The sequence below is a fragment of the Drosophila kikkawai genome, chromosome 3L (assembly GCF_030179895.1).
Source record: "Drosophila kikkawai strain 14028-0561.14 chromosome 3L, DkikHiC1v2, whole genome shotgun sequence".
In the NCBI taxonomy this organism is placed as follows: Eukaryota; Metazoa; Arthropoda; class Insecta; order Diptera; family Drosophilidae; genus Drosophila; species Drosophila kikkawai.
The window spans coordinates 5,237,444-5,257,544 of NC_091730.1; the positions used below are offsets into that span (position 1 = coordinate 5,237,444).

At 47.6% G+C, this 20,101-nt stretch overlaps 10 protein-coding genes across 10 annotated transcripts; 2 read left to right on the forward strand and 8 right to left on the reverse strand.

Annotated features, from left to right (window-relative positions):
- The first annotated feature begins 617 nt into the window (after positions 1–617).
- Positions 618–4,496, forward strand: Hsp83 (Heat shock protein 83). The gene is made up of 2 exons (XM_017174183.3): positions 618–941; positions 1,920–4,496. The coding sequence occupies exon 2, from the start codon at positions 1,920–1,922 to the stop codon at positions 4,065–4,067; it is 2,148 nt and encodes a 715-aa protein (XP_017029672.1). The 5' UTR covers positions 618–941; the 3' UTR covers positions 4,068–4,496.
- Positions 4,480–5,089, reverse strand: LOC108079766 (UPF0235 protein C15orf40 homolog). Its single transcript, XM_017174189.3, has one exon. The coding sequence runs from the start codon at positions 4,956–4,958 to the stop codon at positions 4,545–4,547; it is 414 nt and encodes a 137-aa protein (XP_017029678.1). The 5' UTR covers positions 4,959–5,089; the 3' UTR covers positions 4,480–4,544.
- Positions 5,090–5,219: 130 nt separating this feature from the next.
- LOC108079767 (stress-associated endoplasmic reticulum protein 2) lies at positions 5,220–6,547 on the reverse strand. The gene is made up of 3 exons (XM_017174190.3): positions 6,419–6,547; positions 6,200–6,321; positions 5,220–5,887 (listed from the first exon to the last, which is right to left on the reverse strand). The coding sequence occupies exons 2-3, from the start codon at positions 6,281–6,283 to the stop codon at positions 5,777–5,779; spliced, it is 195 nt and encodes a 64-aa protein (XP_017029679.1). The 5' UTR covers positions 6,284–6,321; positions 6,419–6,547; the 3' UTR covers positions 5,220–5,776.
- A 258-nt stretch (positions 6,548–6,805) lies between these two features.
- Positions 6,806–20,080, forward strand: gry (trafficking protein particle complex subunit 11 gry). The gene is made up of 10 exons (XM_017174182.2): positions 6,806–7,716; positions 7,776–8,006; positions 8,069–8,509; positions 8,575–8,976; positions 9,041–9,448; positions 9,530–9,732; positions 18,275–18,786; positions 18,848–19,663; positions 19,720–19,914; positions 19,979–20,080. Exons 1-10 carry the CDS (start codon positions 6,821–6,823, stop codon positions 20,003–20,005), a joined length of 4,131 nt encoding a protein of 1,376 aa, XP_017029671.1. The 5' UTR covers positions 6,806–6,820; the 3' UTR covers positions 20,006–20,080.
- Positions 9,826–10,731, reverse strand: LOC108079762 (seminase). The gene has a single exon (XM_017174184.3). The coding sequence runs from the start codon at positions 10,643–10,645 to the stop codon at positions 9,872–9,874; it is 774 nt and encodes a 257-aa protein (XP_017029673.2). The 5' UTR covers positions 10,646–10,731; the 3' UTR covers positions 9,826–9,871.
- LOC108079696 (seminase) lies at positions 11,261–12,063 on the reverse strand. Its single transcript, XM_017174101.2, has one exon. It carries the CDS (start codon positions 12,035–12,037, stop codon positions 11,261–11,263), a length of 777 nt encoding a protein of 258 aa, XP_017029590.1. The 5' UTR covers positions 12,038–12,063.
- LOC108079765 (trypsin epsilon) lies at positions 12,204–12,980 on the reverse strand. The gene has a single exon (XM_017174188.2). The coding sequence runs from the start codon at positions 12,978–12,980 to the stop codon at positions 12,204–12,206; it is 777 nt and encodes a 258-aa protein (XP_017029677.1).
- Positions 13,128–13,904, reverse strand: LOC108079764 (seminase). The gene has a single exon (XM_017174187.2). It carries the CDS (start codon positions 13,902–13,904, stop codon positions 13,128–13,130), a length of 777 nt encoding a protein of 258 aa, XP_017029676.1.
- LOC108079697 (uncharacterized) lies at positions 15,409–16,410 on the reverse strand. Its single transcript, XM_017174102.3, has one exon. It carries the CDS (start codon positions 16,357–16,359, stop codon positions 15,421–15,423), a length of 939 nt encoding a protein of 312 aa, XP_017029591.2. The 5' UTR covers positions 16,360–16,410; the 3' UTR covers positions 15,409–15,420.
- LOC108079763 (trypsin beta) lies at positions 16,550–17,358 on the reverse strand. Its single transcript, XM_017174185.3, has one exon. It carries the CDS (start codon positions 17,345–17,347, stop codon positions 16,550–16,552), a length of 798 nt encoding a protein of 265 aa, XP_017029674.1. The 5' UTR covers positions 17,348–17,358.
- Positions 20,081–20,101: the final 21 nt, after the last annotated feature.

Below are 20,101 nucleotides of genomic sequence, written 5' to 3' on the forward strand. Positions count from 1 at the left end.
TAGAATCTACGATTAGCATCCCTTCTTAATTACCTTTCGGGGCAGCTCTTTCTTTCCCAAGTCGATTGCAGTTGTTAATCAGTAAAATATACATTTTAAAAGTTCGTTATACGAATACCAAGAAGTTGCGCCAAGTTATCGATGTCTTAAAACTTATCGATATGACACAATTCCCATCACCACTGAAGAACGGGTTTCAGCCCTGAATATTGCAGGTTGGGGGTATTCCAGCAATCCAGATATCGTAAGAATTCAACTTTAAAAACTAAACACTAAAATAAATAATTATAATTAAATGGTAATTGCATATGGCCTAGATATTCCACATTTACAATTAACTTGTGTTTGAAATTTATTTGAAGTTCTTTTTAGACGGTACTCACAGGGTAGCTTATTTATTAAGCAATTAAATATACCTTTTAATTTAAACAGAAAACATAACAGAAAAATAAATTATATAAAGAAATAAATAATGCGCAGGTACCATCTACTGCCTAAGTAGGCCTTCTCCCCCACAAATATTATACTCGTAAATCAAGTAATCTCTGATCCAAATTTCTTTTCCCCACTTTTAGTCACCTCTCCAATTCAGTTTCAGTACAACTTTTGAATTCGCCCGCACAGGTTGCGCACTTTTCGAGCAGTTCACAACACTGATAGCCGCACCGCGGGCAAAAACTAACCGGAAGTGTAGTCCCTGGCGTGTGGAAACCTCTAGAAGCGTCTAGAACGTTCGGTCGGCTGGGGCAGTTTTTCTATAAAAGCCGCTGCGCTCGCGTTGCCGGTTTCAGTCTTGAAAAATTTCGTTCGGTGTGCGTCGACAGTCAACGTCTGTTTGCGAAGCGAAATAAGTTTGTGAATTTCTCATTCTTGCAACAAAGCAAAGTGAAAATTTATACATTTTTACCTTTATTCTGTGAATAGAAAGAATAACATACAAGGTGAGTAATCGAATGCGGTGATCTAAAACAAAGAAAATGTGCAAGAAAACGCATACGGTCTGAAGTGTTCTTGACCCATTTGCCGAATATTGATTTTAAAGTTCTAGAAGCCAAGTGATGCAAGATTTAGGCGTTCTTAATTAATTCTCTATCTTGCTGTCATTGCTTAAATAATTTTTGCGGCGTTTTAAGGGTGATTCAAGACACACATACGCATACATTCGCAGAAAATGCCGGCTTTTCGGCCAGGGAACATTCTGGAAACTTCTTTTCCATGATTGATGAATTAAACAATATGCAAAATGGGTCTATTAATTTAAAAACCACTCTTATTCCTTAACCCCACATGTGCTTTTTCTTGCATTTGCATTTACACGGACACATTTAGGCGTACTTTGCACATGTCTCACATACACACACATGCAGGCCAATGAGCAATGCGGCCAAATGAAATGGCGTCAGTCGGTGAAAAAAGTCTTTATATTCAATACTATTTCTTTTAATTTGGTTTCAAGTTAATAACCGTTGTCAAGGAGATTGTTTCTCTTAGCTTTCTAGATTTTTCCGATTGCTAACTTGGTTATGTACGAATTTTCAATGTGCACTCACACGCACACAGCCATTCGTATATACAGTGGTGGTGAGATTAAAAGGGCTGATATTAAATTTGTTTCTAGAACAAACTAAAAGCTTCTCTAATTTGGGTTTTTAGTTCAACTTCAAGTCATTAAAAAACAACACATGTATTTGATAGCTTGTTTTTAATTTAGAAAATGTATGTAATGTGCTTAGTATAATGTGCGTCATCCCTAGGTTGCTATTTTTGCTACCACCATTGTATTTGCGTAGACACGCATGCGGTGGTGGAAGAGAGCAGAGAGAGAGAGAGAGAAGCGCAAGCAGCTGCTTCAGTTTTCCTAATCCATTTACAAATCTGAATTAAAACTAATCTTCGCATTCAACCCCAATCCCTTCCAGATGCCTGAGGAAGCAGAGACCTTCGCCTTCCAGGCTGAGATCGCTCAGCTGATGTCGCTGATCATCAACACATTCTACTCGAACAAGGAGATCTTCCTCCGTGAGTTGATCTCGAACGCCTCCGATGCTCTGGACAAGATCCGCTACGAGTCGCTGACTGATCCCAGCAAGCTGGACTCTGGCAAGGAGCTGTACATCAAGCTCATTCCCAACAAGACGGCCGGCACGCTGACCATCATCGATACTGGTATCGGCATGACCAAGTCCGATCTGGTCAACAACCTGGGAACCATCGCCAAGTCTGGCACCAAGGCTTTCATGGAGGCTCTGCAGGCCGGCGCCGATATTTCCATGATCGGTCAGTTCGGTGTGGGTTTCTACTCCGCCTACTTGGTCGCCGACAAGGTGACTGTCACCTCGAAGAACAACGATGACGAGCAGTACATCTGGGAGTCGTCCGCCGGCGGTTCCTTCACCGTGCGTGCTGACAACTCTGAGCCTCTGGGCCGCGGTACCAAGATCGTGCTGTACATCAAGGAGGATCAGACCGATTACCTTGAGGAGAGCAAGATCAAGGAGATCGTCAACAAGCACTCGCAGTTCATTGGCTACCCCATCAAGCTGCTCGTCGAGAAGGAGCGCGAGAAGGAGGTGAGCGACGATGAGGCTGATGATGAGAAGAAGGAGGACGAGAAGGAGATGGACACCGATGAGCCCAAGATCGAGGATGTTGGCGAGGATGAGGATGCCGACAAGAAGGATAAGGATGCCAAGAAGAAGAAGACCATCAAGGAAAAGTACACCGAGGATGAGGAGCTGAACAAGACCAAGCCCATCTGGACTCGCAACCCCGATGATATCTCCCAGGAGGAGTACGGCGAGTTCTACAAGTCGCTGACCAACGACTGGGAGGACCATTTGGCCGTGAAGCACTTCTCGGTTGAGGGACAGCTGGAGTTCCGTGCCCTGCTCTTCATCCCCCGTCGCACCCCCTTCGATCTGTTTGAGAACCAGAAGAAGCGCAACAACATCAAGCTGTACGTCCGCCGTGTCTTCATCATGGACAACTGCGAGGACCTCATCCCCGAGTACTTGAACTTCATCAAGGGCGTGGTCGACTCTGAGGATCTGCCCCTGAACATCTCCCGTGAGATGTTGCAGCAGAACAAGGTGCTGAAGGTGATCCGCAAGAACCTGGTCAAGAAGACCATGGAGCTGATTGAGGAGCTGACCGAGGACAAGGAGAACTACAAGAAGTTCTACGACCAGTTCAGCAAGAACCTCAAGCTGGGCGTGCACGAGGACAGCAACAACCGTGCCAAGCTGGCCGACTTCTTGCGCTTCCACACCTCCGCCTCTGGCGACGATTTCTGCTCCCTGTCCGACTACGTGTCGCGCATGAAGGAGAACCAGAAGCACGTCTACTTCATCACCGGTGAGTCCAAGGACCAGGTCAGCAACTCTGCCTTTGTGGAGCGCGTCAAGGCCCGCGGCTTTGAAGTCGTCTACATGACCGAGCCCATCGATGAGTACGTCATCCAGCATCTGAAGGAGTACAAGGGCAAGCAGCTGGTGTCTGTCACCAAGGAGGGTCTGGAGCTGCCCGAGGATGAGGCCGAGAAGAAGAAGCGCGAGGAGGACAAGGCCAAGTTCGAGAGCCTGTGCAAGCTGATGAAGTCCATTCTGGACAACAAGGTTGAGAAGGTTGTCGTGTCGAACCGTCTGGTCGATTCGCCCTGCTGCATTGTCACCTCGCAGTTCGGCTGGTCTGCCAACATGGAGCGCATCATGAAGGCTCAGGCTCTGCGCGACACCGCCACCATGGGCTACATGGCTGGCAAGAAGCAGCTTGAGATCAACCCCGATCACCCCATTGTGGAGACTCTGCGCCAGAAGGCCGATGCCGATAAGAACGACAAGGCCGTCAAGGATCTGGTCATCCTGCTGTTCGAGACCTCTCTGCTCTCATCCGGTTTCTCGCTGGACAGCCCCCAGGTGCACGCCAGCCGCATCTACCGCATGATCAAGCTGGGTCTGGGCATCGACGAGGACGAGCCAATGACCACCGAGGATGCCCAGAGCGCCGGCGATGCCCCCTCGCTGGTTGAGGACACCGAGGACGCTTCCCACATGGAGGAGGTCGATTAAGCGCACACTCCACCCACACCCAACAACATCCCAAGCCACCAAAATTCATCCAGTCACTCACATTCAGATGCACAATTTACTTGCGTTTCGACCTTTCGTACTAAGTTGACAGCAGAGTTAAATTTTGTATTGTCATTTCTAACATTTTGCCGCGTTATAAGCGACAAAGACATACGCTTATTCATAAACAGACTCAAACAAAAAACACTCGTAACAAACATTCAAAAGCAGGAGAGCAGTTGTCGTTTTAAGAACTTCTAATTTAGAATCCAAGTAATTTATGTAAAAACCTAAAGACTACATACACACGCGATCTAGTTGATAGCTACAATATAAAGAATGGAGAGTAAATGTATAATTAAGGTTTGATGACCCGATCGATGAACAAAAAACCAAATAATAAACAAGCAAATGTGTTTTAAAAATCAATTACCAGGAATTTTTATTTGGTTCACGGGGGGGAACAGTTTGTGTTGCCTACGATTCTGATTCTTTTCTCAGCAGCTGCTCAATGGCCTCCACTGTGCTGGCTCCTTTGCTGATGAGTATTATCTTGTTGCGAGACCGAGATCCCTTGTCCAGCGACACGTCGCTCTTGCGCAGGCCAAGAACTTTCGAGAGGAACTTTACCAGCTCGGCGTTGGCCTCGCCCTCGCTGGGCGGAGCGGCTATTTGGACGCCCACGCCCTCCGAACCGATTCCTGTGATGCCATTCTGCTTGGCACCTGGCTTGGCCAGTATTTGTATGCATATATTGCCCGTTTTGTCCACTGTAATTGGACCGGCTTCCTCCTTTGCCGGCGTTGATTTTGTTGCTTCGGCGGCTGCCTTGGCTTTCCCTTTATTTTTTGACATTATTTGGATGTTGACCGATGTAAATAGGCGATGCATTAACTTATTATTATGTGTACTATTTAATAATCACAAATAAATGCATTTTTAAGCGTTAATTTTAAGAGAATTCAACTTTGTTTCTTTTCGAGGCGTCCAATCAGCTGTTTCAGAGGCAAAACCAGGGCTGCACAGAGATTAGTGATGGAACTTTCTTTGTGAGTGAGCCCGAAATAAAATTCACTCTATCTCGAAAGTTATAGTACAATCTTCAATTGGAAATATGAATACCCTTCCCTTTCCCTAATATAAACAACTCTCTTTAGGTAAAAAAATTATCATATATTATATATTCCTCATTGTTATGTATGTACTCATAGTTTTCTTCTCTACTCGTCTTTTTGCATTAGAAAACAACGCTTAAACACTTTTTTTTTTTGCACTATTCAAAGAACTCGAGCATCGAGAAGCATCTTTAAAATGCATTACATATATCGCCTTTAAGCCCGGATCCAGGTTTCCGGATCTCGTTCAGCTATTTCTGTGAGTGTAGGAGACATTTTAGCAGGAATGCACATAACGTTCAGTTGGCTGCGGAGCTTACAATTATTACAATTAATGCAAAACGCGTTAAATGGACTTAAAGTTTGTATGTTGTGTTTAGAAAATACATATTGCAGACACGAAAATCAACTGGAAAGCCAAGTTAAATTTGTATGGGTATTTGCACATGTTGCCGGGGGTTTCATCAGGAATCAGGAAATTCAGCTACGGTTCTGTTCTGAGTGAGTGTTGGGGAAAGTCTATAGGAAAGTTGCGAAAAGGTGTCCCATCCTAGCTGGTGACTTGTGCGGAGCGGAACGAAGGGAGAGCTCTCCTTACGCGGCACGAATCGACTGAATGATCTGGAAAATGGCCGAGCCGCAGACCACGAAGATGAACAGCGCCAGGAGCCAGGGACCCACGGGATACTGACCCTCTTTCGTTTTCTGCAATGGGAAATATGTAGAGATTAGCTGTGACATGCAATGGCAGATAAGTGGAATTAGCGGGGCGAGAGTCGATGGCGAACATCTAATCAAATTTCCAGAAGAGCCGATAACACTCGCACAAACACCAGCTTCCCCCGCCCTCCTCACACAGACACACAACACACACACATACACACGCATCAGCAATAAAATCAATGACGGCGTGGCACTTTTTGCAATTGATTATCGCCTCCAGATACATTTTCCTTCTATATAATTCCGTATGCACTTTCGGAGCCTATTTTAGCTTAATCTTAAGCCCACACTCACCGAGGATTTGGGGACATTGCCACGCATCGTCACATATTTGCTGGCCTTCTCGTTGGCGACGCGCATTCTCTGTGGTGGAGCCATTTTTGTGTTTAGTTTGTGTTGGATGCACGCGTCGCACACTGCAATAATCGCAAAGAAAGGGAGCTCAGTTAATTGCCCAGTTTGTGTGTGAAATTGTCCGATTCGAGCTCGACAAGCTGTGATTTTAAATCTTACCTTGCCGAAAATAACAATACGAATGAGCTACGTGTCAGCCAGTGTTGCCAGAGTACGTTGTGTCAGGATTTCGGGGGCTGAAATAGCTAAATTAGCAATTTATAGCTAACAAATAATCAGAAATATCGATATACGGAATCACCTATCGATGTTTTTTAACTTTACCGACAGTGCAGCCAATTTAGCCATTCTTGCACTAGATCTGGACTTTTTTCAATTGATAAATACAAATTTTATATTTATGTATACGGATTACGAGAGATACATTAATGTTGTTCTAATTAATAATATTAATATTAATTAAAAATATGCTTGAAAAGCTTATAGACCACTAGCAATTTTCTAGATACCATTAGAACTTCCAGACTATTCTAGCTTTTTTCAGGCTAGTTTGCCCTTATTATGAGCCAAGAGTTGGCAACACTGTCGACCGAGGACAACGTAGCTGGAGAAGATCATCACACATTGGAGCCAAGGAGAGGAGTGGCCGTTGCTGAAGAAGCCGTCATCCCAACTCAATCTCTGTGCAGCAGCCCCGGCCGGACGGACGGAAGCATGACGACGATGGACGCCAGCGCCCTGCCATCGGAGCTGCTCGTAACCCCGCAGCCGCTGGTTGGCTTCTGTGGGTTGGACACGGCGCGAGTGGGCGTGCACAAGGCCGTTTGGGAGGCGTTTAGTGGGAGTTTGCAGCGCAAGGCCGCCGACCGGGCGGCGGTCCAGTACAAACTGCTGCCGCCCAACTACGAGTTCCCGGTAGCCAAGCCCAAGCGCGCCTCCTACGAGTGGTATCATCCGAAGGGCATACTCAAGCGAAACTGGATGTTAAAGCATCTGCACGTCCTGCCCTCGGTGGTGGTGCTCTTCCAGGACATGGAGTGGAACGACCTGCAGTGGACGGAGAAGCAAGTGCAGTGCGCCGGCATTGTCCAGGCGCTGAAGAATGCTCTGCAGGAGCGGAACACCCGGCTGTGCCTAGTTCTGCTGCAGAAGGCAGCTCCATTGCCACCGGGCGAGGATTTATTAGCGGCGGAAAGGGCAGCCAGCCTGACCAGCGCCTGTGGCATTACCAGCAAGATGTTGTTCATCCTCCCACACACGGAGCACCTCACGGGCTACGCGTTACGGCTAGAATCGGCATTTTTGGACATGGCCCAGTCGTATTATGCGCTTATGTCTAAGCGTATACGAAACCACCGGGATCAGTTGACGGCAGCCCACACTTCTCTGAAGATACGGCATCAGTTCAAGCTTGGATTCGTGGCGGAGATGCGGCAGGACTTTAGCACGGGACAGAAGTGGGTTTCTATACGTTTTCAATGTGAAAATACTTATTACCTGGTTCTATTCTGTGCAGGCACTACTTTCAGGCCTATGCCAATCTGGACGAAATACGGATAAACGATGGGAATTGTCTGGAGATTAAAACCCTCGCCGGTTTCTTGAACTACAAAATCTGCAGGTTAATGTTTAAGCTGAAGACCCCGAGGGATGCCATCAATCAGTTCATTATCCATGTGGAGAAGTACAAGTCCCGTGTGGGCTTCAAGGATCTGGCCTTTGAACATCATGCCTGGCTGAGCACGCAGTAATTTCTACGCCCGCCAAGCCTCTAAATATTTGAGTAATCATCTTAGAATCTGCTTCCAGACACTCTGTCTTCGCTGAACTCTTTTGCGAGGCCATCAAGAACGGCCTGCCCGCCTTGCAGACCCAGCATCCGGGTATCTATTACCACAAGGCGGCGGAATATGTGATGAAGCGACGTGACTCGGCCCAGTTAGCTTATGCCACACTTTTGAGTTCCTCGGAGTCTGCGCCTGCCACACCAAATCCCAATTCTCTGTCTCTGTACACGGAGTTCTTTGGGATTCGGGCGGTCAAGACGGGCGATTTGGTTGCCGAGCAGCAGGCCAATTTGCAGCTGTGTGAAATGGAACGCAGCTTTAACCACTCGTCGGGGATCATAGCTTTGTTGAGCCAGGCCATGGCCCAGTTTAAGATCTACAAGTGCCTCAGGTTTCGCAAGAAACTAGCCATTGACATGGCCGAGGAGTACCTTAAGAGCGGCGATCATGCCAAGGCCTTGACGTGAGTAAAATTCTTTCTCTTCGTTTAATCGAGTCTTTGTCAAGTGCTTTGACTTCCTCCGCCAGCTTGTATTCGCTGATGCTGCCGGATTATCGGCAGGAGAAGTGGTCTACCATATTTACCGACGTTCTGCTGAAGACCCTGCGCTGTGCCTTGCTCTCGGGCTCTGTGGCTGACTACATTGCCTGCAGCATTGAAGCTCTGTCCCTGCGCCACCATCGTGGCGAGCAGGCGGAACGTATACTGTTAATAGAGAACCTCTGGCAGGTGTTCCAGGGCATGCCGCCCATGCCGAAGACTCAGCTGAGCAGCGAGACGCAGGCATTGTGGACGAGTGCTTTGGCCAGCGTGAAGTCACCCATTCAAATCGATTTGGATAAGGTCAGCGATGTGGTGGAGATGTGTGCCACATTCGACAGAGTGCAGCTGAACAACGACGACGTGGTGCAGTTGCAACTGATAGTGAGGTGAGTAAAGGAGCTCTCCCTTTTGCTAAAGCCCGTCTAAGATACATGTTCTCCATACTTGTAGGGTTCTCACGGATGTCCCGCTGAGAGTGCGCCACTTTCATGTCATTCTGGCCGATGCGGGGAATCCCCAAAATAGCTACAAGCTGGAGGCTCTCAAGTATTTTTGCTTTCCCAGCCTTACGCAGCTGCGGCAGAAACAGGTGGAGGAGCAGCCTCAACCCTTTGAGAAGAACATGAGATTGGAGCCTGGTTCATACTACCAACTGCTCTGCACCACGGAGGCCCAGCAGTTTCATGAGAACACTCAGCTGCGCATTGTTCGTTTGGAGGCCCACATGGGCACCGACCAGGTGGCTGCCCTGCTCACCTCGAGCTCGAGTTACTCGCGCCAATTGTTCCGGCATCACACGCGCAGCCGGGATCTCGATGACAACGTGACGATCAATCCCATTTGTTACATTGCGCCCACGTAAGTCGAACCTAATTTCCGGGACAATTGCATGCAAGCAGTGAGTTTAATGCTCTACTGATCTTTGTCTCTGTACTTCAGGTTTCATCTGGACACGCAAACGAACCTCGGTCATGGCCAGGAGAATAATAATGGCATGGATGAGCAGGAAGCCGTGGTGGCCACCACGCGAATGCTGGTCAATGAATACTATCCCGTTGTGATCACCATCAGCAATCCGTACAATGTCTATCTGCAGAATGTGGGCGTACACATCAGTGTACCCGGAAATCTACGGAACAGTGGTGAGTACGGAAAGCACACTTTACGGGCGGGATATTCAGCAAACAGCCAAATCGATTTAGAAGAAAACAAATTGTTTTTTTTTTGTTTCTTGAAGCATTTAAGATTTTGTAAGCATTTATTGCCATCTATTTATCCTAATCACATGGCCAGGGCCTTGTCGATGAAGCTCCTCACAGTCTTGACATTCGTATAGACACCAGGTGACTTTTGCCGAGCGCAGCCAACGCCCCACGAAACAATACCGCAGAGTTGATTCTGGTAAACGGCCGGCCCACCAGAATCGCCCTCGCAGGAATCCTTGACTCCGGGAACCGAGGCGCAGAACATTGTGCTGGTGATGGTGCCCCGCAGCTTGTACTGACTCATGCAGGTCTTGCGGGGAATCAAAGCCACGTCCACGCTTCTCACCTGCATGGAGACGGCCTTATTGCGCTCAGAGATCTGTCCCCAGCCAGAGACCTTGATTAGTTCGCCGGCCTTGAAGCTGGCATTGCAAAGTTCAATGGTGGCCACTTTGGGACCACTGAGCGGTGTCTTCAGCTTCAAAACAGCCACGTCTGTGTTGAGGGTGCGTGTATTGTAGGCCTTTGGGGTGTAGACCTTTTCCACGCCACTTCGGACGCCAGTTTCGCTGAGCGTTGTGGCGCCGGCCACGACCAGGATGCGGGCAGCGCCCACTCCCTTGACACAATGTGCCGCCGTGACCACATGCTGGGTTGTGACCAATGAGCCACCGCATATAAAGCGGCCACTGATGCGCAGATTAACCAAGTAGGGTACGCTGCCGATATCCACTGGGACGCCGCCCACAATCCGGCTGTTGGCCTCGTTGCCGGCGGCCCAGCAAAGTAACGGTGTCAGGTAGAGGAGGAGCAACAGCGGCAGCAGGTGCAGGTGCCATAGAGCCGCCATCAGCTCACTCCATGCCTCGGTAGTGTTGACCCAATCCAGTTTCCGAGTCGCCGGAATATCCAACTGAGTAAACACGCCTCTCTTCGTTCGAAGTTCCGACTCGAATCGCGCGGCGACTGTTTGCTCCGATTTATATGCCTTTGAGGAAATAATCATTACAGAGCACAACAGTACACATTAGTTTATTGTGCAAATAATAATTATTTTAATAAACCATTTTGTGTGTCGCCTATCGAGCGATTCCATCAGCGAATTGGTTGGTAAGGGAATGGGTAATTGAAACCCAACAACAGTGAATAAAAACCGCTGTGTAATGGGGCTTCATATCATCATTGGTGTTCTCGACACTTTAAATGGCCTTGTTGGAGGAAGTTTGGAATGGCGATGGAGCTGTAGATTCCACAAATTAGTTGATTGATTAATTGGCAATGTATCCAGACGGTTTCCTGATTTCAAACCTTAATGACTGGTATTCAGGAATACTTAGCCTTTAACAAGGTAACAGATATTTCAAACGAATATCTTTGATTGTTTTAAATGGATTTATCCCCAAATTATATTTCCACTTTAAACTTTGCTCTCCAAAACTCGCTTTTATTTCCTTGCCCAGTCATTTTAATGCCCAATCCTGCGCAGAGTTTCCTCTATAAAAGTTCTTACCCTGCTGCTGGCCACATTTGTATAGACACCCGGAAAGGCCAAGCGGGCGCAGCCAAAACCCCAGGAAACAATTCCGCAAACCTGTCCGCGATACACCAAAGGGCCGCCAGAGTCTCCAGAACAAGAGTCACGAAGTCCCCTTATCGCAGCACAGAGCATGGAGTCGCTGAGCTGAGCCACTCCAGCGTAGGATCGCCTGCATTCCTCAATCGGCAAAATCCGCACCATGGCTGCGCGAACCTGGGCAGCAGGATTGCGATTGTTTTCCCGCGTTACTCCCCAACCACTAATCCTGGCATAGGAATTGGCCTCCGGTGGATTAGTACAACGAGCTATGATGGCCACCTTGCCTGGCATCAGGTGAACGGCTTCCCCTAGCTTTAACAGCGCCACATCCATGTCAAAGTTGGAGCCTGAGTAGCTGGGCGAGATGTGGAAGCTGGCTACCCGGCGACTGACAGGAGCCTCTTCATCCAGGCGACTTGCTCCTGCATAAATCATATACTCCTCCGGCCGAGCACCTGAGACGCAGTGGGCTGCACTCAGAACAATTCTGATCGAGATCAGGGAACCGCCGCAAATAAAGAAGCCACCTTGCCGCATGTAAACCAAGTAAGGAACTTGATCGATTGTTGTTTCCTGACCGCCCACAATGCGGGTTTTGCTGGCCGAGATGGTAAACACGAATGTCAACTGGAGGAGACACCAGAGGAGCAACCACTGACCCGCCATGGCATGTCCAGACTGACAGCCACGGAGTGTGCATATTGGGGGTTCAAATTGCCAAGTGATAATGATGCGGAAATATATTTCCACACGATCTGCCCATTATTTCCGAATTCCGGAAGAGATTTCCTCCATTTATCATTTATTTAAAAAAATAGTCTGAGCTCTCCTTTCACCAGCAATGTCGCTCCACGAATCTCTTCAGCCAGTAGGTGATGGAGGGACTACCTAGGCGGGTGTAGACCCCGGGATAGCCACTGCCACAGCCATAGCCCCAGGAAACAATGCCCACGGTGCGTCCGTCATCGTTTATTACCGGGCCACCGGAATCACCCTGGCAGGCATCCTTGGCTTTTTCACCCAGAGCACAGAACATGTTTTGGGTGACCCATTGCATGGGGGATCCCACGTGCTCGTTGCAGCGCTTCTGGGGGATAAGTTGCACTTGGGCCGCCTGCAGGCACTGGTTCCGGTTGTGACCGTGGCTGTCGATCTTGCCCCAGCCCATCACTGTGAGATTCGCCCGCTCTGGTAGATCATTGTAGTCGATCTTGATGAGACTTGCATTGCCGGAGATGTCAAAAGGGCGGCTCAAGCGGATCACAGCCACATCGGAGTCCAGACCTTGTTCGGGGCAGTAGTAAGGCGAAACTCTGGCGTACCAGGCATGACGCACATGCTCCTGCGGCGAATGCTCGCCCAGACACTGCTGCTGGGCGTGGATGGTCAGGTCCTGGACTTGGTGGTGTCGCCGCTCCAGGCAGTGGGCAGCGGTGAGAACACAGCTAGGAGAGATTAGGACTCCTCCACAACGAAACTCTCCGCTCCGTCGAATATTGACCAGGAAGGAATGCTCGCTAATGGATGTGGTATTGCCCCCAAAGATCTTGCCCAGCCTTGTGCCAGAGCTGACTTCCAGCAGAGCTAGTCCCAGGAGAAGCTTTAACATGATCTAATGGGGCTCCATTAGCCCTGGAAGCCAGCTTATATATGACATTATTTCCTGCCGCATTCCCCAAGTTAATTGTTTTTCCCGATAAATTTGAACTATTTATTGGAAACTTAAAGATTAGACTTAACCCTAGACAGACTACGCTTAGGAATGCTGCTTCACGATGCGCAGGAACCACTCCCGGATGACTGGGACACTGGTGTAAACACCCGGCAGCGAGGAGGCGCATCCATAGCCATAGGACACGATCGCAGCCAACTGTCCACGATAGACCAGCGGCCCACCCGAGTCGCCGTCGCAGGAATCCCTCTGGTACAACTTGGCAGCGCACACCATAGAGCGGGTGATGCGATGGACGCCCCTGAAGGCTGACACACAGGAGGCTCGGGACCACATGGGCACTATGACACTGTGCACACGCGTGGCGGTCGTTGTGGCATCGGCTGTTGTGAGTCCCCAGCCGGAAATCTTGACCAAGGCGCGAGCTGGAACGGGTTGGGTAGCCAGGCCAATGGTCTCTATATTGGCTCCCGTCATATTCGATGTCAAACGCAACGCTGCCACGTCCATGTTCAAGGTCTTGATATTAAAATCCGGACGAATGGCCACATAATCCACCTGGCGGACAATGGCATGGGGTCCTGCCTGATTGGAGGCACCGCCGTAGACCTTGAAATCAGCCTTGTTCTTTTTGTACACACAATGGGCCGCTGTGATGACCCAACGCGGCTTGATCAGGGATCCGCCGCACAGCTCCGTGGCTGTGGTCACCTGCACGAGGTATTTCTCCTGTTTAATGCTGGACACCTGGCCACCAATGATGCGGGGCTCTATCGCCACGCTGCCGGCAGCAAAGGGAGTCCATCCCAGGATGGGGATGAGGAGGAGCAACAGCGAGGGCAGGCAGCGTGACGAAATCATTGTGGTTAATTTGGCTAAGATGGATATGGCTTTTATAGAAAGTTAATCTTGGGGGAGACTTTAACATTTGTACAATTGTTCAATCGGAAATTGACATGGAATCAAAAATATATAAAAACGGAAATTGGTTTAAGTTTGTTGGCATTACAATCTAATATTTATTATAAGACTTTGGCTTTATTAAAACAACTTGAACATAGGAATTACTTCCGATTTGTGAGTCTAGATTCAAGAAATATTTATCAACGTTTGATTAAATTAAATATTTATATTGTGGGGAAATGTTTTAGGTTCAAATTTCAATAGTTTTTACTTTCTGAGATGGAAATTAATCTGCGTTTATTAAGATTTTGAATATATTTATGATTAATTTTTATAATTAATATTAATTCCAGTCAGAAGCTTGCAAATCAGTGAAAGAGTCATTTCCGACCCTATAAATCATATATATTCCTGATCAGCATCAAAAACTGAGTTGATCTAGCTGTCTGTTTGAAAAAATTTTTTTTTAATTTTTTCAAAAAAATGAAAGGGGTTACATCGTTAAATTTTTCGAAAATTGAGCAAAATTTAATTTTTTTAATTTAGTATGCAGATTTATTAATCTTATAAAAACTAACTTGCTACAGCTTTCCGAATGGAAATTAATGCATTTTTGGCTTCGTTATAGATTTTTTAAGCTTTGATTTTCCCCAAAAATTATTAAATAAAATTATGGATAAATATTTAAATGTTGATACCCCTTTGGAAATGTCCTAGTAATAGTAATCCTTAAGCTGTGATCTAATTATATATTATTCTAGGTCTGTCACACAGCTTAGTATTTATTTTATTTCTTAAAAAACAAGCAAAGTTAGCGAAAACAGGCCTAAATAATAAGCTAAACGTGTTGTTTACCTTTTCCATCGCAATAGTTTTGTTGACTGAAGAGTGTTTGCTATCAATGCCTTATTGTTTATAAAATATATAGACTGAAATTTACTTAATTTAAAAGACCAAAAGCAAGGTTTGCGTCAAGATAAATTCCAACTGTTTTGGTCATGTGTGTTTATTTTTTTATATTCTTTGGCCCAAAGTATGATGAACTTGTTTTTTTACCATTTAACGATGATGATTTCTATTTTTAAACCACAAAACTGCCAAAACTCTTTATTTAACAAATATTTATTTAATCGCACGACCTCTGAGCTAGTTTCAGTTGGTTTAACATCAAGTGTCCTTCAGACTTTATAAACAAAAGAGAATATTCACATTTCATGAGGGTCAAAAAGTGGCCTTAAATATCAAATTAAGATGCAAAAATATGGTATATCTTAATTAATATTAATATATTTTCATATCAATTAAGGAATTTAATATACATTTAGATCAAAACTATGTTTTCTTAGTTAAAAAAGTCATCTTTACATCTTTAATTAATACAAAGAAAAGAGCCAAATGCATTTTTAAAGATCTAAATAATACAAAACATTTAAAAAATATAATTTACTGAGTGATCTTTCCTTGTGTAAAAACCTCAATTGTTGGCCATTACGTTGTTGGCCCAATCACGAATGGCATTTACGGCTGTGTAGACACCAGGATACCGGGATCTGGCGCAGCCATACCCAAAGGAAACAATACCATACAAGGTGCTGTTCCTGGACAATGAACCGCCCGAATCGCCGCTGCACGAATCCTTGCCAGCTCCGGTGGCACAGATCATGTAATTCGTAATGGTGGCCCTCCCGCGATATAGGTTCTTGCATCTGTTCCTCTTCACCGCCTTTAACTGGGCCGCCCTTAGGGTTCTGGAGGCCGATGAGCTGCCTTCCGAGGTGACACCCCAACCCGCTACCCTTAGCTTTGAGCCTGCCTTGGGCTGGGAGGTGGCCATGGTGATGGTTCCTATATTAGTGCCCGTCATGGACTGATTCAGTTTAAGCAGCGCCGCATCCATGTTCATCTTGGCGGTGGTGAACTTGGGCGCCACATGCACGGAGTCTACAGAGCGTACGATTCCATCGCTGCCATCAAGAGTGGTGGTGCCGCCGCGTACACTGAAGTCCGAGGCTGGGTATCCCCTGACGCAATGGGCAGCGGTAAGGACCCATTGCTCGTCGATGAGAGAACCGCCGCAGAGATTGGAGCCACGACGCACCTGGACCAGATGCTTGGCTGTAGAAATAGTGCTGGTAGTGCCTCCCACAATCCTGGATTGGATCTTGGCCGAGTTTTTGCTGGCGGTTGTGGTTGCTTTCCTTTGCTGGTTGAGCTTCTTGGTGCCTACTGTCGATCGGTTGGTATTCCTGTTCCTGGCCTGGTTGGTGGTTCTTCTGGCTGCCAACTGGCCTGCCTTAACGCTTCTCAGTTGCCTGTTCCGCCTTAGTTTGTTATTCGCCACCGCCTCGCCCAGCTGGCTGAACTCGGCTAGGAGCAGCATACTCAAGATCAGGTAATCCCAGCGCCAGAGCATCTTGCTGTGAACTGTGGCGCTGGTGACCTTGCCTTGGCTTTTATGGCCGGATATTCGCCGAAATATGAAGCTAAACCAGCTGAGCAAACAGAGCTAGCGGGTCACAATGGGGAGGCAGTGCTTCAATGGCATTCTTGCTCCAACTCTCAGTGACGTCAACGATCAGGGCTAACCATCACAGCTTCGATTCCTAGCAGTGCCTGTGCATGTTATCAAGTATCCAGTCGGACAGGTAGCTCACATCGGAGTAAACCCCGGGACTATTTGCTGCCGCACAACGATGAGCCCTGCCCCAGGACACCACGCCCACAAGGAAGCCAAGCGAGTTGACCACGGGTCCTCCTGAGTCGGCGGCACATGCATCCCTTAGGCCCGGTACCGAGGCACAAAACATGGTGGCGGTGATGTTCCGATAGCCACGGTACAAATTCCGGCATTCCCGCTGCGGCATCACCTTCACATGGACGCTATGCAGCTGTTCGGGCAGCGTCGTGGATCTAGAGTCGGTCAAACCCCAGCCGGAGACCCTTACAAAAGACCCTGGACGCGGTGAGCTCAAAGCCAATCCTATAGGTCGAGCTATGGGAGCCTGGAGTGGCTGCTGGAGCTGCAGAATGGCCACATCATGGTCCAAGGTGGTGCGACTGTAGGCTGAGGGTAGAAGTACCTTTCGTACAAAGCGGGCATTGCTCATGTCGCTCAGATAGGTGACTCCACCGCGAACCACAAAATCGGAAGGCGGCCCATTCTTCAGGCAATGGGCAGCTGTGAGGACGCAGTGCGGCGTGATAAGGGAGCCGCCGCACTCGAAGTTGCCACGTCGACGGATATTCACCATATACGGCTGATTTTGCACATCGCTGGGATGCCCGCCAACTACGCGGGGATTGCGTTGTAACTCTAGTTGCTCCTCCAACGCCGCTGCTGATATTTCGGGTATCCAAAGTAACCACATCATTGTCAGTGGGAGCAGGGCCACAGCTTGCATGTCGATCTCTTGACTCTTTTGTACTGGAGCTCTGAAACACATAACACAAACATTTATAGAGCCTAGCCAGCGACAACACTGACCTTACCCAATGAGCAGCCAGTTACAGAAAACCCAGAAACACCTGCGCTGCCGCCTTGTGAGCTCTCGGGTGTTTACACATGGCAATGAACTTGGTGTGGGGGCTAGGAGGAAATGAGGCGTCACCACTCTCTGTGAGGTAATGTTTGCTGTGGGTTCCAATAAAGAGATAAGCTAGGGTTTGAGAAAGGAAACTGGGGAGACAATGAGAGAGATTGTCTTTGGGGAAACCTGCAGGAAATATATTCTGGCGATAAGATAGGATCAAGTGAAGCAGAAAAGGAGTTTCCAAGAGTATTATAATTTCAGTCCTAAGCTTGCAAAGCAGTGAAGGAATCATTTCCGACCCTATAAATCATATATATTCTTGATCAGCATTAACAGGCGCTTCTTTCTAGCCATCTTAGAAAAAAAAAAAAAATTTTAATTTTTTGAAAAAAATGTAAGGGGTTACATCATTAAAATTCTCAAAAATGACCAAAATTTTTGATTTCTTAAAATTTAAAATTCAGTATGCAGATTTGTTAACATAGAAAAAAGTAGCATAGAAAAGCTTTCCGAACTTAAATTAAAGCATTTTTAGCTGTGTTTTGATCAATTTTTGATTCGATGCCATGGTCCTTTGGCAAAGTGCAAGGGTATACAAATTTCGGCTTTCCAAAGTTAGTTTTCTTTCTTGTTTTTATTATAAAACTTATAATGGTTACGGCCCCTGCTTTGAACACCAAAACGGATTTAAAATGTTGACACAATATTCCTTAGATATTGGGATTTTATAATAAAATATAAAAAAAATTAAATACCTAACCCAACACCCTTAATAAATATACCTTCAACTTCTTTTAGTTTTCCTCACCACGGACATCTCACCGGGTCGCCAGAAGCTTCATGCCCAGATCCAAATCGATGTGGGAGAGTTATCTGCCCATGGCAGCAACACGGCCACCTTCTACATCTTCAGCCTGGCGGAGGCGGAAATCAAGCTGCAGCAGAGGCTTAGCTATACCTTGGATGTGGATCGTGGTCCCGGTGGAGCCAATGCAGCCAGGGTCAGCACAGCAGCGAACAGCTCGGCGGAGTCCACGCCCGATCACGAGGTGAAAGGTGTGCCCAGCAATAGCCTGGCTACGATTTCACCCGTGCAGATTGAGTACCTGGATGAGACGAGGCTGCGGAAGTCAAGGGAGGATGTGCTGACGGTAAGGTGCTATGGGGACTTTAAGTTTGCTGCCCGCTTCTACACGCTGGATAGGAAGCCTCTGGGTCAGCTGTATCGCGGGGAGAACTTTCTGCTGCGAGCCAATACAGAGGTGATGGCCGTGGACGATGTGGAGATACTAGACAGCTTCTTTATATGTGTAAGTAAGGGTTTGTTGGGAAGCTATAAGGGTGATTATAAGGGTTATCCTCCTCCTCCAGGATCACAATTTAGTGCAATCAAACTACAGCTTTAAGCGAAAGAAATACACCAACAAGTACAGTGCCGGTGAGCAGCTGGAGAGCGTGATAGTGCTCCGCACGAATGCCACTTTGAGGGACTGGACAACTGCCCGGGATGTGGATCATCGGGGCAAGCTGGAGGGCAAACCAGTGGCTAGTAAGTTTATAAGGCCAGCCCCCAAACCAACGACGATCGAGGAGATTGCCTCTGCTGCCACTCCTGTGCCACCTGCCGGCATCAGTGCCTACATGAGCAAGAGTCTGGTGGCCAAGATACCCACCACCATGACCATCATCAATAGCAACTCGGCGGTGTCCAATGCCCTGCAGGTGGCCAATGCGGGTGTGATGACCAGCTCCCTGCATTCGGAGGAGGCCAATGAAGCTAGCGAGGCAACAATAGGAGTTGGCCAGGAGAACCTCAAGACCACTCGCTTGGTGTACAACAAGGCCTTGGAAGCTGTCCAGGGTACGGGACATTGTCGAGGTTTCATCAAGGGTGTCTACACGCTGGAACCAGAGCGGGCGTCTGCTGTGCCCATCTTTGGGGTGTTCTGCATCCGTTGGCGACGCGCCAATGGCAAGGAGGAGAACGAGTCCAAGTTTGTGATCAGTGGAATGGATATAGCAGAGCCGCCGCTGAATATCTACTGCACCATCGAGGAGAAGATGTTCGTGAAGATGCCCATGGCCTTCAAGGTGGTGCTAAAGAATCCCACCACGCATGTCCTCCACCTGATAGCGAACCTGAGCATCAGCAAGACGGATAACTTTATTTGCTCGGGGCACAAGCAGGTGGGTTAAACTCTTCTTTGTGTAATCTTAAATTCTTAAATTTAATTTTTTACCAGCTGGACATCTCCATAATGGCCTACGAGGAGAAGGAACTGGTCTACAACCTGTATCCCCTGCAGGTGGGCTGGCAGGAGCTGCCTGTACTGAGTCTGGAGTACAATACCAAGGCGGATCCGCAGAAGAATGAAAGCCAGAATGCCTTGCTTGATGAGCTGGTGCAGCGGGCGCTGCCCAAAAGAGTCTTTGTGCTGGTAAGGTCCCTAATCCTTACCAAGATCTTCAGAATGGTAACCATTTACCCTCTTTTCGTTTCAGCCCCCTCTGAAGCAACAGAACAAGTAGAAAACAAAGCCGCCTAATCTTAAGTGTTTTAAAGTTTACAATAAAAGTATAAACAACTCGGGTGTGTGTAGTAAACTACGCCTGCTCCATGCCCTT